Below are 17,683 nucleotides of genomic sequence, written 5' to 3'. Positions count from 1 at the left end.
CATTCAGTAAGACCTGGGGAAACATCCATGTGAGTAGTAGGGAAAGGTAAACACATCCTTTATAGCAACTGCGTCCATGAAGAGAAACGACTTCCCTGTTCTTTTCCACTACGTACGACAACTCTTTAAAACGTGTCCAGCAGCAAACAGGTCCGCGAGGGGAGCGTAAGATAAGTTTAATGTCATGATCTTTAAATAAAAAGGAACTACAACGACAAATTCTGCCGACACAGTAAAAGTTTTGGGGCAGAAAAAGTGAATATATTGGCACAAAAAAGCCTCAGATTGGACGAGCGTTCAACCAAACCTGGTGACGGTCCAACCAGACTTCCTGTGATTTATTCTAAATCCACAGCTGACAGGCAGAAGAGAACACGGTGTATTCATACGTGTGTGTGTTTGTGTGTGTGTGTGTGTGTGTATATATATAAAAATATATATATAAACACACGTCTGTGTTATGTGTGTGTGTGTGTGTATGTGTGTGTGTGTCTGAGAGGTTGGGGGTCAATTCTGTTGCTTTACAAGAGGAGACAGCAGTTGCTCTCTGTGGTTTTTTCTCTGTTTCTTTGACCTATGAAGACAAGACAGCAAAGACAAGAGGTTAGATACAAAAAGTATATTTTAAACAGCTAAATCCAGAGGAAAAGCACATATCCTTGCCAGACATTTTGCGTGGGTTGAGGTTAACAGCAGGAGAAGCAAACAAACACCCACCGCATAATGAATGTTAAAGGTCAAACTAAATTGACCCGGAAAAAGCAGCTTTTGAACTGCTGCTCTCCGTCTGATCAGGCACATCGCACTTAAAAGGGCAACTACACCCTTAAATCCTGCTCGAACCCTCTCAGCATATTTAACAAAAATGTAACACAGGAGTTTTGGAGCGACCTGCACTACATATCTGTAGCTCTGCTTTTTGTTGTCACCCAATTATCTAGTTATGCTCTGAAAACAGATGATATCTGTGGGCTCAAGTGGTGCAGAGGTGTTCATCTTGTGAATGTGCAAAGTCAATTCTCCGCTGGAGTTTATCAGGAATGCTAATGCTAACAGCAGCTACGGGTGAGAGGCACAAAGTGGGGCGACAGGTAGGACCCTATTTGACCTTGCGTTTGCTTGAAATGTTGCCATTTCACTGAGCCGCTGAAACAAATGTATAAATCACATTTGTGTGTGTACACGCACGTGCGCACACACGCGGGCGGACACACACACACACACACACACACACACACACACACACACACACACACACACACACAGACACACAGACACACACACACACAGAACCTTGTCCTGTATGACGAAAACGTGATAATTCTGCCTGCAATTCTTGTAAAAATTGGAGACAAAGACAAGATTCTCACCGTGAGAGTTGGGCTCTGGAAGAGTCTCTCTGGCAACCAAGTGCATGACGGTTGTTCGGCCCGGTGGAAGCTTCAGAGCTTCAAACAAAGAGAAAAAAAAATCATAATTCATTATTCTTAGGTACATTTTACGATATGATGTAAGCGGTGATGACAATTACGCGATGGAAACTGAATGTGTTTGATGAAGTTTTCAGCAGTGTTAATGCAGCTCTTCCTTTCTATTGTTTAGCATGAATATAACACAACGAACAGACCCAAAGCAGTTACGACAACCAATTGTCTCCAAGTCTCAGGAGGGCTTTATGAAACCTCAGCTTCAAGCTTATGATTTGTTTTTGTTAATTTATAGGATAAAGGTGTCTTTGTTAAGAGGGGGTCTTACCTCCAAGAGTAACGTTGCCATGAAGGAAGCGTCCCTGGAAGATGAGGCGCAGTATACTTGGACTGCTCACCTGCTCCTCTTCCCATCCTGTCAAAATGCAGAGAAACAAGTATTTCACTCATTATGGCCCAACCGATGCTGGATGAGTTTGGGCCTTTGAGGCCCAAACTGATAGATTTATAAAATATGAAATCATTATGTTGGTACATTTCAACAAATTTCAGTTAAGCTACTTGGAAAGCGTAGTGAGCTGAGCTCCCAGTGACTCAACATCAAATGAAGCTTCATTACACTGAAGTTAGTGCACAGATAAATGTAGCAAGCTAAGCTACAGCAATGTGGCAGAAGTAGTTACTAAAGCATTGTTACTATAGTAGGAACAACATCATGGCCACATCCAACTCAAATGCTATCAATATAAAACATATTATATAAATAGACAGTTCTAATGTGCTGTAAACTAAACAACTTGATATGGTAGCAATGTGGATTACAAGACACATTGTATACACAGCAAATACTACACACACACTAAATTCTAACATCCTTGCATCTTACTACCATAGCTGCCTTGCACTAATGTACAGACTACTACAGCGTCTGAGGGATATTAATATAATGAAACAGTGCATGTTCATGGCCGTATGTGGAGGCTACAGCCAGGACGACTCCCTCTGAATCGATTCTCCCTCCGTTCTCACCCTTTGCCACCTTTCCATCAAGTAAACACAAGCTTGTCTTCCCTGCAGCGTCGTCTGCATCAGTGCAAGGATTGTCATACAGAAGTGCTTCCGTCGACTACACAAACACGTACGTATGTGGCGTCTCTTACTGATCTTAGCAGTGTTATTTCAGACCTCTGTGCTGTGGTTGAGCTTGAGAAATGCTCGGGCAAATGCAGCTTGTGTAGATGCTACCTCAATACTTGATCAATAAAAGAACAAAGCTACTGAAAAGCTATTTGATGAAAGAAACCGCAACACTAAAACCACTTGACTAAGAAATGTAGTTAAACTAGTAACAGTGCTACTTGTAGTGTCGCTATTGACCGACATGGTTACAAACATATGGTCTCGATCACTTCTATTTGTTAGATTTAAAAATGTTGACAAAGATACTGAGCAAATAAAAAAACAATTAAAACAATTAACCAGCTAATTATTATTATATCAATATGATAACCAATAATATTAGGAATTATTTGCAGACACTCAACATTAAATACATTTCAGAGAAAAAAACTGATTGGATCTAAAGGACTGCTTAATCACAAATAATCAAATCTGTAAAACATATAAACTGAAACATAAACGCACAAGAAAAATACTGTGAACTGAATCCTTAAACGTACCTTCAGGCCAGTTCTCAAACACATGCTTGGCGATGTCTGTGGCCGAGTCATTTGGGGAGAAAGTGAAGTCCTGCGTTTTCCCACTGACCAGGATGAGGCGGAGGTGCACCTAAAACAAAAAACAAAAACAGCTAAATCCATAGAAATATTGTATCAGCCATTCAAAAAACCCCCACCAAACTCCCAATAAAGTTCTTCTTCATTAGTCGTGGAGGAATCCCTCAACTTCCTCTAACCTCGTCAGTCATGAGGTGACCTTCAGAAGGCTGTGAAGAGACGGGCATTCCACTCTAATTAGATTTATCCACACCAGATCTCCACCCTTTGACTGGGCGACTTCATTCACCGAGGGCTTACACTGAAGTGAGCCCCTGTTGCCAGAGACGACAACAGATAAGGGTGGGGCTGATGGGGGAACACTGGCCCTTTAGTTCCAGGGTGCTGCGAGCTCCCCTCCGGGCTGTCGGCCTAATGCGATAACCCCAGGTGTCCCAGACAGCTCTGGGCCATGTTATTAAATTTACATGGCCAGTGCGTAGCCCCAAGGGGGAGTGTGCCTATGTGTGGGAGGGTCTTTAACAGTGCGGCTTCCTCTAAATGTTATCCTCTGGGCAAACAACCTACAAAAATCTATTAAAAAATAAATTAAATTAAAATAACATGCCTTGAAGGCCTAAATATTACACTTACATCAGGAAATCCCTGTTGTTCTGGAGCAAGATTTTAAAAATATCACAAACTTTTTCTAGATGCAAGACTCAAACACATACAAAGAAATCCAACACACGTTGTAGTAGGCCTGACACAATTAATGGATTACCGATAATTGATTATGTTTCTCTGCTTTTCTTTGTCTTACGGGAAGCTTCTCTCACTTCAGAGAAAAAATAAATATAAAAAAATGCAATCATATTGGCCTTATAGCCCAAATAATTAGAGGAAATAACAGACTCAATAGATAATAATAAACTTTGATCGCAGCTCTATATTGCAGTAAAAAAATGCAACAATTTGTTTAGTTTCGTTGCATTGAAATGAGACCGACTATGAGGTGGAAGTACAGACTTTCAGCTTTAAGTATGAAGACAATAATCTTCAACTTCAGGACCAAATAACAAAAAGTGTTTTTTGTGCCAAACAGTGAATCTCTTGACGAGCCAAGTCACTCAACTGACCTCAGCCTAATCAAGGTAAAGACAAAAGACAAAATCCCTCTGAAATATGCAGTAACAACAGTTTCCATGTGGATGTTGGAGCATCACCAGGTGGGTCATAGATTTCAGGTACTTCTGGTAAGAATTACGACTGCAAACTGACTCCAAACCACCAATGTATTTAAATAAACACGTTGGACCACATTCACAGTGTAAATACACTGTATCAATAGGCTGAGAGGCTCTATGATGGCGGCTGTGGCTAACCCTCCAGCCATAATAATCATCATTGTTGACAGAAAAACATGGCGTCTATGTGAGGGTTCTTGTTTAATATTAATTATTGTAGTAGGCATTTTAAAAACACCTAGTAGATTTGGTCAATTTAAATAAAAATGTGTCCACCCCCCTTCCAAATAGATGTCAAGCACATAGTAATAGCAAATAAATTGCTGTCATAACATAACATCTACGTCAATTTGTCCAATTATTCTATACTGTATCTATAATGCGGTCAGCGCATGGCCACAATTGTAACGTCACTCTGACCTGAATTATAGATAAATTTTGGACCTTAAGTCATTTGATTCATGCTGCAGCAAGTCCCTTTCCTTATTAATCCATCATCTCTTATGAATTATGCCGCTACTTCAAAAAGTTAGTTTGGAGAAAGAAATAAAAACATCCCATTAACAGTTTGTACTGGGACGTCTCAGTTCAAGGGTCAGAGTTGACAGGATTCATTTTTCCCAACATTTGGCCTTCTTCAAAAGGTGGGCCATGATCTTTGTTTGAGTTCACAAATCACAGAAGAGAGAACAAAGAGACTTAAGCATGAGGTGTGACGTCAGAGGGACCGGGAGGGACAACCTCACTCTCTGATCTGTTTACAAATAACAATCCTCCCCCGGTGGTCCTCTGCCCTCCCCCCTCTGAACTGAATAACCTCAATGTGAAGTTACATACCCATGTCATCATTAACGAGCTTTGTCCCCTTTCGCTTCTCGATCCCTTTCATCCCCAACAAAATAAAAACAAATTCAGATCTGCCTGAGTACCCATAGCAACATCCGCCAACATCCCAAATCTTCTTGTAGTTTTCCAAATCATTAAAAGATCAAATCCTTTAAATACTATTAACGATTTTAAGGATTAATAGAGCTACCAAAGGTGTATTCATTCTTGAGGTTGGTTAAGTTATCTAAAAACATATAACACCGAATGTAGGTATCCCAGATATTAAAGCTATTTTAAATCCATGTTTTGACAGCATGTAAACAAAAACACCAATCACATTGCATTAACTTGAAAAGATGTTCACTTCACCGTAATTAAATACAACTGAGAAAAGCAGTGAATGTACACTTTGTGAAATCATAACCATCAAAATTTAAATTGTTGTTTGATATTTTTTATCAAGAAAATAATTTGAATAATACACAAATAGCCCTTTATACTCACATTTGCACAACAAATAAAATATGATACATTTAAAAGATTCTATATTTGACAAATATATTAGACAAACTAGTTGAATTTTAAGTTTATGTTTCAGGCAATCCCATAAACACAAAATTCACCTGGTTACTGCTTTAGAAATACCAAAATGTACTATCTTTGTAAAATATCATTACAAATATGAATTATTGTGGGTGAGAAAGCAATCGTCGAGATGTCATAATACAAAATAAAAAAATATACATTAAACTTCTATCATTTCTAATCCATTTCTAAATAACAGTTGTCCATTCATAGCGTGGGGGTCTGTGGCCAGGATTTAGTAAGAGGGTACAATCAATTGGCGTCTAAACCTTGAAAGGAAAGTAGGGCAACGTTTTAACTGAGATTAGACAGATGGCGTTCACAGGAACAGCAGTCACTGTCCCAGCTAAGTGTTTGCGGACGTTGACTAATCCATGACACCCCCTCCGACCACGACCCCCAAAACCCTAAATTATGTTTACTTTGAATAAACGTTAAAGTTCCAATATCATCACAATAATGAAATGCATTATGATTGTGTGTCATGCAGCAGCACTAAATGAGACAGGCTACAATGCATACACGGATGATCACCTCGGTTAGTTGCTGTTGGAACATAATTTCCTAAAAAGGTGTCAGACCCTCACTCACCATATCAAGATCCCTCTGAGTGGTCATGGCTCAGCAAGAAGGAAGGCCGTGGACGTGGATCAGAGAGGACAGGGCTGGTGCGTTTCAGCTGCTGGAGACGGGGCCCGAGCCCTGACACAAACAACACACAACACTGAAGCCGCTTCCCACCGCCTGGCACCACAACTAGCTAAAACATAATCCACGAAACAGCAGGCTAAGGTTACAGCCACTATCACAACACTGTCAGTCAAACGAGCACATGATTGACTAGTTATGCAAGTAGGGACGACACCGGCTTACCGGGGTTTAGCTAATTAAAATAACAAATTTAGAGATTAGTAACGTGCGTGAAGTCTGTCCAGCATTAAACGTTCAGCTCGGTAAGCTAGCGGGCTAACACTAGCTAGCTGGCTAGCTTCGAGACTCGTTGCTAGCTGTGCTGTGACGTCAGTAATAAAACAGCAGGTACGTTCCTCTCACTCGAGGACCCAAAAACAGCACCAAGTTTCGTGCTGACAAATTGTCAAAAGCTGCGAAATCAGAAGGCTCCTGCCATCATTAGCGTTAGCTGCCGTGTTAGCTTGTGCCGATCTTAGCTGGCTAACTACAGGTGTAACTGAAACGTTTGTGTCCTCGAGCTCACCTGCATCTGACGACTCTGATGAAATGGTGCATTCAGTTGAGTTGACGAATCAGCGGGGAGCGTTTTCACGAGGAGAATATCGAGTGTAGGTGGATATTGTTGGATACCGTTGCCTTCTTCTTCGGGTTGAGGATATCGTTGACTGTGGTATCAGTGGCTAAAGGACGGGAAGACGCCGGATGTCAGCTGGTTGTAAACACAGAGAACAACCGCAAGTACTTCTGGGAGTTGAAGTGCATATATTTTTGCTGCTTTGTTTACTGCACTACAAAGATAAAATAGTTTCCTTTTTTCTCTCGCTACAGCAGCATGTATACATACAGCTAACTCATTAAATATCCCAAATGCACAATATATAAAACTAAATATAATAACGTACTAAACAAAAGTGCAAAGATGTAACCAAACAAAAAAACAACAGCTTGATTACTAATTTAATAGCTAGACAATTTAGACAACTGTGTAGTTTGCACAGGATACAAGACACACGATGTCAATACAATGGCCTAAATGTCGTGTTTTGGCCAAAAAAAAAAAAAAAGACTCAGAAGATAAGTAGATGGATAACAAACTGTTTTTGTAAAAGCATTTCCTTAAACAACATCACTATAACAGGCTCCAGTACAAAACATGAATATTTATTCCAAAACATTTTATACATGCCAGCTTTTGTCTATACCCAGTCTTCATCAGCAGATCAAGTTTTCTTATGAAGATGGTCAATTTACATAACTTATTATAGAGTACATTCTTTTAAAAGAGATTCTTTCTCTCAGAAGACAGAAAAGTTGTACAAATATGTTCTACTTTGTCTATTGTGAATTCCATTTTGTAGAGCTCAAGAAGGGATAAATCTCAGGACATTAGGAACTCAATCTTTATTAAATGTTTTATTAACATAATTATACCAATAGTATAGGGAGAAAATATGGCATCTTACTAACCAGTTGCCACCAAAATTACAAATGTGGGCACTTTGTATATATTTAACTGTAATGATAGCTACTGATAACCAATTAAGAGAGATGGAGGTACAGAAATAACATTTTAGTAATTGATCAGCGACAGGAGGATGGAGTACTGCAACAAACCATATTTAACATGTAATGATTAAGGGTGACAATACATTTAGACATGTACATTCACATAAAAAAGAAACTAGAAAAGAAACTGATGTTACAAAAAAGAACATGTCTGAGAGCCTTATAGCCAAGACCTGTAGCATCCTAAGTTCAAATATGTAATGTCATCCATGCCAAAAACAATAATTGTAAAAAAAAAATAGTATGAATTATTGCTATTTTTACAGGAATTTGCAACAGCAAGGTATAATATCAAGTCAACTGCATTCATTACCTCATTGTGACTCTTTTAGAGCAGGTTTAGTTTAAAGTCCTTTTTTATCTTATTTTTAATTGTGCTCACATGATGTACATTCCTAAGTCATGCTTCATCAAATTACCATTTAAAAAACAGGTTATATACCAGCCCAGGACTACGTGGTTGATTTCTGGGGCTCTAAACATATCATTTATACTATGTGTATATATATATATATATATATCATTCATATATATATCATTTATACTATGTGTATATATATATACACATAGTATAAATGGTATGTTTAGAGCCCCAGAAATCAACCACGTAGTATATATATATATATATATATATATATATATATATATATATATATATATATATATATATATATATATATATATATATATATATATATATATATATATACATACACACACATATATATATATATATATATATATATATATATATATATATATACATATACATATATACATATACATATACATATACATATATATATATACATATATATATATATATATATATATATACACATATATATATATATATATATATATATATATATATATATATATATATATATATATATATATATATATATATCAGTAGAGGAGGATGATGAGAGTAGCAAGAACACTTATTAACATCTTTATCCTAATTATTATAATTATGTATCAATATTAAAATATGTTGTTCTGTAGTTGTAGTCTGTTACTAGTTGTCTATCCGTACTCTAATGACCGGTAACACCTTAACTAGCACACTTGCATTACGCTGTTACATAATGCCCCATTACAGGTACACGGTTGCCTCCCTCGGATACGTTTACGCCTGTGCTGTCACACGAATGACTCAATTTCCCAGAAATCCACTTGGCGCGTGCGCAGAGCGCGGTGCCTGACAGTGGTAAACAGACGTCAGAAGGGAGTCTTCGCCTCGAGTAAAAACAAAACAAACAAAACAAGTCAAAAAGACACTGAAGAATTGAGTATTTGGACAGCCACAACAACAGGAAGTTTTTCGGAACTCATCGCAGATTAAAACCGGCCACTTGGGGAAGTTATCGGAGGCTTTTCACGGACTTTTCCACGGATTGTAAACTCTGGAGTAGCAGCTTAACCAGCTAACGTTACGGCGGCTATCGAGCCGTTCTCAAAGTGCGGCGGGTGGGAGCCGACGGACCTCCGGGGCGACCCGACTTCACCCAACACCCAGGAATAAGCCTCGGAGTTAGTTCACCGAGATCGCGGCGCGAAGATCTCCGCTCCGGGCCTCGGGCGAGGAGGGTTTTGTATCCGACTTTTCGAGCATCGTGTGCCGCGGCAAGAGTGGAGAAACATGGCAGATGGTGACATGCGCCTGGCCGCAATGTGGCGGATCGTGCGAACCTGAAGCGAGGACATCTTCTCATGCGCACGTTTCTCCCACCTTCCCACTTTTATCGGCAATGAAACACTATTGATCGCTTCTTGATTGATTCGTGATTTCTTCACCCAACGCTTGATATTTCTCTGATTGTTTATTTCTTTAACGTAAAGGCCGAAGAGACGCAGATACCACTCCACTGGGTTTGTTTTTTTCAACTCTTTTTTTTTTTTTAATAACAAAATCTTTTTACCGGGATAATCAGTCGTCATTTTACACTCAATTTCAATTCAACCGGACAGCATTTTTTTGTGTGTGACCGATTAGTATTTTATTTTAAAAGTTAGTGTGGAGGATTGTTGGCTCGCGCGCACACGTCACGTTGTTTACAAGTGGAGACGGACCGGCGCTCAGGAGATCCTTTGTAACAGTAGCCAGCTAATCCCCGTTTATCGTCCTCATAGCGTTACAGTAATGAACAAATGAACAAGACAATATACATACAGTTTGGACAATTTGGTACGAAATCATCCTTATTTTTGATTTATTCATAAAATTGTATTTTGAACAGTACTTTTTAGAAAATCTACCATTGAGTCATATTTAAATTGAGTGTTTATTGACAAGGAATGACGTTATTTTGTATTTGTATACCTTTAAGTTTTTGGTAGGCCTATTTATTCTTTTTCAGATGAGCAGAAATCTCTGTGGATCCAGATGTTTTGGTGCTCATTGCCACTCTGACACTTTTGTTTTTGTTTCATTCAAACAAAGGAACTCTCATCCCAGCCTTCCTTCACTCTATATAAATCGGAAGGTTTATGATAGTTATATTAAGGAGATTATTTGGGTTCCCTAATCTCCAATCTGAGGATTAACCGAGGCTATTGGTGTGTCGAGATTACGTCTCTTCGACAGGCCCCTCTGTTTACACCCCCGCAGGGGCTCAACATACTGTTGTTGTGTCAGGAAGTTTATCTTTTAAACGCATCTTCCGCTCAAAGTTTACTTTAACTTCCAAAGGTAGATGTTTTAAGTGGTATTATCTTTTTTGGTTGAGTGGAAGTTCAGAGGAGCGCCATGGAGGAGTCCTCGGTGCCCCCAATTGACCCAGATTTCGAGCCGCAGAGCAGACCCCGCTCCTGCACGTGGCCGCTGCCGAGACCCGACATCTCGGCTGTCAAGCCGGAGGGGCCGGATGGCTCCGAGTCCGCCGCGGGGACCCCGCCCGCGGACGAAGACAAGGCCGAGACCCAGCAAATCACTTCCGAGCCCGAGAAGGCTGCGGCGGGGGCCGAGGGAGGGGTCGCGGCCGGCGGGGGCGGAGCGACGCCCCGCAAAGGATCGTCCCGGCGCAACGCGTGGGGGAACCAGAGCTACGCAGATCTGATTAGCCAGGCCATCGAGAACTCACCTGAGAAGAGGTTAACCCTAGCGCAGATCTACGAGTGGATGGTGAAAACAGTGCCTTACTTTAGAGACAAGGGAGACAGCAATAGCTCGGCGGGCTGGAAGGTAAGTGTGCGCTTGGTGGTGTGTTTACTTTACAGGGTGGACTGCAATGCTTTAAGGGCCACAAGCCATAGTTTATAGCTTTACAATTCATGTTGCAACACTGGTTTGCAGATAACAATACTATTCTTTGGGCTATAAGACAAAAGGTATAGCAACCAGAGGAACATGAAGGTGATCATAACAATATCAAAGTATTATTTGTTTGTTCCATCATTTTTGTAGTTCTTCATATTTGCCTGTATGATGATGAGCTGCCTTAGTGTTCCTTTTTAGCTGATCTTAACTTAATTACTCTTCCAGCAATCTTTGCTTATTGGATCGACTTTTAACTAATGTACCAGCAATCTTTTTTTTATTGTTTTTTTATTGTTTTGTTTGATGCAGTTATGCTTCGCTGCCTTATTGAAAAGGACATCAAGGGACAAAAGAGATCTGAACTGTCCTGAAATAAGTTTAAATTCATAAATACTGAATAGGATGTAAAATGATTCAGGTTGGAAATTGGGGATTTAAATAGCAACGTTTTGTGTTGTTATACTCAAAAATAAAAGTATCTTATAGTATAATTATTTACAGGTATGTCATACTTTAGTTTTAGTGGGATCATTTAAACTTTCTTTGTTTTTTTTCTCTGTTTTTTCAGAATTCAATTCGCCACAATTTATCACTCCACAACAAGTTCTTGAGGGTTCACAATGAATCGACAGGCAAGAGCTCCTGGTGGATGCTCAACCCAGAAGGAGGGAAGACGGGGAAAGCTCCTCGCCGCCGAGCCGCCTCCATGGACAACAGCAGCAAACTGCTGAAAAGCCGCATGAGGGCCAAGCAGACGAAGAAGCAGGCGGGAGCAGCCGGTCTGGGGGGCGCTGCAGGGGCTCTGCAGGGCGACGGCAGCACAGGTTCAGCCGCGGCGGACAGCCCTAATTCGTCCCAGCAGTTCCCCAAATGGGGGGTCAACAACAACAGCCCGTCGTCCCGCGGCAGCCTGGATGACGCCGACATGTGGACCACCTTCCGTCCGCGCACAAGCTCTAACGCCAGCACCCTGAGCGGACGTCTGTCCCCCATCGCTCCTGGACAGGAGGACGACGATAACTTGCCTGAGGACGGACTGCTGGGGAGATACTCTGCCAGCAGCTTGACCCCAACCCTCACTGAGACCCTAATGGAGGAGCTGGATCTGATTGACAACCTCACATTGATGACGGGGCAGCAGGGAGGGGCCAGTCCCAGTACAGCTCCGCCAGCTCCTCCCACCCTGTTGCCCTCCGCCTCCACCCTGCTGCCTCGTGGGTCCAGCTTCTCCTCCTTCAATCAGCTGCAACCATCCAGCCTCCCGCAGGCCCCGGCTCACACCGGGACCCAGGCCTCCGTCTCTCAGTGTGGAATGAGCAGCAAAGAGCCGTCAACCTTCAGCAACTCCCTCTTCAACTCCATGTCCGGCTCTGGCTCTCGTGGGGGCGGCCATTACAGCACTCACGTGCCGTCCAGCCTGGAGGCGCTGCTCACCTCCGACTCCCCTCCTCCCAGTGATGTCATGATGACTCAAGTGGATCCCCTCATGCCCAATCCTGGAGGGGTGGGCCTTATGGGCATGGGCGCATCCATGAGGTCTAAACCCAACCAGCTGCTGTTGGGTAAAGGGCTGGAGCCCAACACAGTGGCCCCCATGGTGCTGCAGGCTCAGATGCAGCAGCGTCACCTTCACCATCACCACCACCAACAGCAGCAGCAACAACAACAACAACAACAGCAACAGCAACAACAACAGCAGCAGCAGCAACAACAACAACAACAACAACAACAACACCAGCACCACTCTCAGATGGGCTTGGGGATGATCCTCTCAGGTATGTCTCAGGACCCGTCGCAGCTCTCTGCCCTCAAAGCACATCAGGCCTCGGTGCCAGCGGGGGGCTCTCATCACGGCGGGCCCATCGGCTCGGCCAACCCCGGCCTGAGCCTGCTGGGAATGAGTCCGTTCGGAGCTCCTTCCTGCTTCACAGCTGGCCAGGACCGACTGCCCACAGACCTGGACATTGACATGTTCACAGAAAACCTGGATTGTGACGTGGACTACATCATCAACAGTGACCTCATGGACGGAGATGCCATCGACTTCAACTTTGACCCCATTCTGCCTGGAGGCCAAGGCTGCGCCGGCCCGGCGACCACACAGGGCTCCGCTCACAGCTGGGTGCCCAGCTAATTTCTGGGCTGACCACACAGAGTTAGTCAGGTACACTGATCCCAGAGCAGTTACTTTAGGTATTGCAAGGAATTGTTTAGTCGATTAAAAATGTCAGAAATTATTTCTTATTATTATATTTAAGTATTAAATGTCTTGTTTACCACAAAGAAACTTTATTTCTATTTTTTTTAAACAACCAAAGCAGCAAATCCTCACATTTGAGACGCTAAAACTAGAAAATGTTTTTGACTCAATGAATCGTGAAATAATTTAGGTCTTGAAGTCGATCAATGGGTTATTGATTGACACGGAATTGATTTTCAACTATTTTCATCAATAATTTATTGTGCAATTTTCAGGTTTGGATTTTTAAAAGTTCTTTTTATAGCTGTAAATTGAATATATATTTGGACTTTCAACTGACATTCGACGATGTCACGGTGTAAATTTGTAATGAGCATTTTTACAGTTTTGTGTAATTTTTTAGATCACACAAATTTGATCGACGACTCAAACAAATGATAAAAAAATAATCATATAAGCTGTTGCTGAACTAAAGTGATTATTCAAATTGTTGCAGACGAGTTTTCTGACAATATAATTGATTAAATGACTAATGTACAGCGCTATACATGGATTTGATAGATGATTTGAAGTATATCATGTCCATAATCTGGAATTATGAGCCAATCAACACAAATGACCGATTTATCGTCTTGTCTTGCAGGAACTGTTCTCCAATCAAGACACCCTCACAAAACGACCGGTGCATTCCTCCTCCCTGCAGGCGCAAGATACTATTTTCAAATACGACGCTTCTCTCGGACCTTTAAGACGAGACCTCGCCCATGTCATGTGCCAAGACATGCGGTGGACAGGGAGGAGCTTCAGCCTACTATGCACGATATTTTTCCCGTTTTTAGAAAATGTAACACTTGCAAAAATTAGGCTGCTAGCTGTTTTTTTCTTCTAATCCAAACTGATGATTTTTAAAAGACGTGGTGTTTTTAAGCGTGAAAAGACAAATCATTAACTCCCCTCTGCTGGGAGTTTATATTTCAGTTATGTTACACCAGAATAGTTTCAGGTTGGAAACGGTACGCGATGGCTTTAGTGTGGAAGACTCAACGGATGTTTCTGGGGAAATGGCCAGTTTTCCATTGACACCAGCACGAAGCGCTGGACCAAACACGTCTGCGGTGCAGTCGCTCAGCTGCACCATGGACGTGTTTCATCACAGGCGCCGGATTGGGGACAGGTGGAAGATAAGAGACTGCACGACTGGAGGTATAAAGGCTTGATTCAACATTTGCTACACATCTCGCACAAATTTGGACTACTATTATACGTACGATTTGAATTTCTCACCTCCAGAGAAAGAAAAATAATGCTTTTTTTCTCAAATGAAATTTGGTGATTCAGCAGTTTAGAGGGTCGGTATTTTCAGTTTGGAGTTGTTGACTTCAATCCCGTGTGTTTCGGTAGTTAGAGGGAGCGTGTTTTTCATTTTTAAATCCCTGATGTGCAGTTAAACTAACAAAATGAAGAAATGTAACTTGTGAATTCATACACGGGGCATTCAAGGGTAAATTTATTTGCCAACAAGTGATTGGTTGGCCAAGTATTATAATGCTTTAGATAGCAGTATGCCTCCACTGTCAAATGGTCTACCTGATACCTTCTTCTTCCTTTGTTTTTATTGAGCCTGTGCATTTTCAAAGCACTTAGGTTTCCTGCCACACAGGGACCCCAAACCTAAGACACACGTTAGGTTATACCATTTCATTAAAAGAGTTGAAATCCTGTAAAAAAAACAAACAACTAAAAACCATGGTTGCACATGTACACGATGTCACGCTATGCAGATTTATCAGGAGAGCTAAATGAAATCTTGAAGTACATTTTAAAAAATCACTTCTTGAAGGGTTTTGTTATTGAACATTTTCCTGATACTTTGTTAGGGGGTTAAGGGGATGTAGGTGCTTCATGACAAAATATTCTCTCACACTTTAATTATTCAGTTTAAGAAATTAATTCTCTTCGTGAGAAGTACAAAAGAAGAATATATTTGATTATAGTTTTAATATACAATTTAGATGGAAGTAATAAATGAGATATTAATACATATGAATATATTACTAATGACAAGTGTTTTTTTACATTGGAGGAAGCATTCTCAGATCATTTGTAACGGTAATTTTCTATACTTGTATTTTTGTAAAGGATAAGATGCATGTAGATTTTTTTTTTACATAACCAAAGGAACACTAATATTTGCATGGCATTTAGGGAGTGCTTGGGCCTGACACAGTATCTATTGTCTGTACATAAGCTTTGCAAAAAGATGCAACGTGAAATCTGACGTTGAGAGTGGAGCGAGGCATCAACCCATGACCATTTTTAACTAAAATTCCCAATGATCTGCCTCATTTTATTCTGCATTAATTGTAAATCCAAGTAAATTTAAAATTTAAAAAATCTCTGCTGAAGCACAGCATGGCGAAAAGAAAAACCTTTATCGTCCCACTTTTCAACATGCCGTTGCATTCTCATCTCAAAATGAGACTAATACAACCGTTACCTCTCAGGGTCGCTCAGAAAAAACGACAGGAGAACAACTCTGCACAGATGGAATTGTGTGAAAATAGCAAAACAAATATTTATTCGACACATTTTCTCTGTTACAACAGACTGGAAACCATCATCTGTGTGTTTTGTTTTCTTGGAGGAGTTTGTCTTAAGAGTTGCCCTTAAATTTGACTTCCCTTTTTAGATAAATGTATTTTAGCTCTCCAGCCATGTATATCAGTACTATACTATTCCTTGGGTTTTCTTTTGACTGCCAATATTTAAAACACTATAGCATGACTTTACTCTGTAGCAAGATGGACTTTATTCTGTCATCTTCCCCCTTAAATTTTATGTTTTGTGTTTGTATTTAACTACTTTTTGTTCATAACTGTCAATGTTTTTGTGGTCAGAAGTAACATCCCAGCAGTTTAAACTCTTTCATTATTTCACTGTAACTCGTGAATATGGTAGTCTCTGATTTTTATAAAGCACTCTTTTATTTTGTACTTTTCTAATGGTGCTAGGTGTCGTTTCTGACGTATTCTGCAGTACGACATGATGCTATGGGTGCATATCAGGGCCTTTTGAATTTTCTGTATCCAGCACAAGGATCTTGATACGATGTTATGTTAGAAGTTAGCACACATGATCAACAGTCTTTCCCCATCTTTGTTTATATATATATATATATATATATATATATATATATATATATATATATATATATATATATATATATATATATATTACACACATATACACACACCGCATCTAAGGTGGTCATTGAGTAAATCTGGAAACAGAAGGTCAGCTTCTTCAAACTGCTTGATTTTATTGTTATTTTAAATCACAACATTTAATTATTTTAGAAAGGTGTATACGCAACCACTCCCCCCAGTTTATTTGAGCTAATGTCCAGTTGTTGGAAATGTTATTAACATTTTTAAAGGACAGACTGCAGCATGTAAAAGGAGCTGCAGTTGGTTGAATGTCTCTATCTAGTTTACTGGGCCGGTGTGGTGTTTATCACTTCCCTTGTATTCCCCCTCTATGTAATAATTATCTTCATATTTTGTTCTATAGTTTTCTTTAAGTAGCAGTTAGTCCATGTATGTTTGTTTTGAAATTCAAAAATGCCCCATTTGATACAGTGTTTCAGTATTCGGCAAGGGTTTTTTCTTCAATGGACAGGGAATGATGAGTTGTGCATAAGCCAATATGTTTATGATTTTTGATTCATGTTGATAGTTTTTAAGCCCCTCCCCCAATCAGTCTCTTTCTTTAAAACTTGTAAAGTCAGCCAGAGATGACAAACAGTTCTGAACAGAAGAAATAAATTCAATAAAAACTGTTTAACCCACTTTGTCTGAGTCTTTGGTGCCAAGTTATTACGTATATCTGCCACTAGAGGCCGCTGATGTCCACCAATACAACTACTGACACAGCATGGTGGCAAATACAGCACCATACACAATACTGCTGCTTAACAACAAAATGTAAAAGTAGCAGTGACAATCATTCTGGACATTAAATAAAGTGGTTTGATTAAAAATGCTACTTTCATGTAGTCAAGTGATTTAAGATGCCACTGGCGAGGTAAATCTAAAAGCAGGGATTGCTAAAGAAAGGTATTTGGTTATAAAAAAAAAAGCATGATATGTGATCTAAAAAAT

The 17,683-nt window shown here is 40.3% G+C and overlaps 2 protein-coding genes across 2 annotated transcripts; one reads left to right on the top strand and one right to left on the bottom strand.

Annotated features, from left to right (window-relative positions):
* Positions 1 to 260: 260 nt before the first annotated feature.
* ubl3b (ubiquitin-like 3b) lies at positions 261 to 7,207 on the bottom strand. The gene is made up of 6 exons (XM_068595841.1): positions 7,019 to 7,207; positions 6,394 to 6,504; positions 3,107 to 3,215; positions 1,756 to 1,842; positions 1,371 to 1,448; positions 261 to 574 (listed from the first exon to the last, which is right to left on the bottom strand). The coding sequence occupies exons 2-6, from the start codon at positions 6,418 to 6,420 to the stop codon at positions 522 to 524; spliced, it is 354 nt and encodes a 117-aa protein (XP_068451942.1). The 5' UTR covers positions 6,421 to 6,504; positions 7,019 to 7,207; the 3' UTR covers positions 261 to 521.
* A 2,069-nt stretch (positions 7,208 to 9,276) lies between these two features.
* On the top strand, positions 9,277 to 16,676 carry foxo4 (forkhead box O4). The gene is made up of 3 exons (XM_068589179.1): positions 9,277 to 11,248; positions 11,892 to 13,487; positions 14,167 to 16,676. The coding sequence occupies exons 1-2, from the start codon at positions 10,814 to 10,816 to the stop codon at positions 13,455 to 13,457; spliced, it is 2,001 nt and encodes a 666-aa protein (XP_068445280.1). The 5' UTR covers positions 9,277 to 10,813; the 3' UTR covers positions 13,458 to 13,487; positions 14,167 to 16,676.
* Positions 16,677 to 17,683: the final 1,007 nt, after the last annotated feature.

This window comes from Clinocottus analis, unplaced genomic scaffold (genome assembly GCF_023055335.1).
Source record: "Clinocottus analis isolate CAN_PGR_092001 unplaced genomic scaffold, fCliAna1.0.p SCAF_10, whole genome shotgun sequence".
Classification (NCBI taxonomy): domain Eukaryota; kingdom Metazoa; phylum Chordata; class Actinopteri; order Perciformes; family Cottidae; genus Clinocottus; species Clinocottus analis.
The sequence above is the reverse complement of the archived record's forward strand: the minus strand, read 5'-3'. Positions and strand labels throughout refer to the sequence as shown.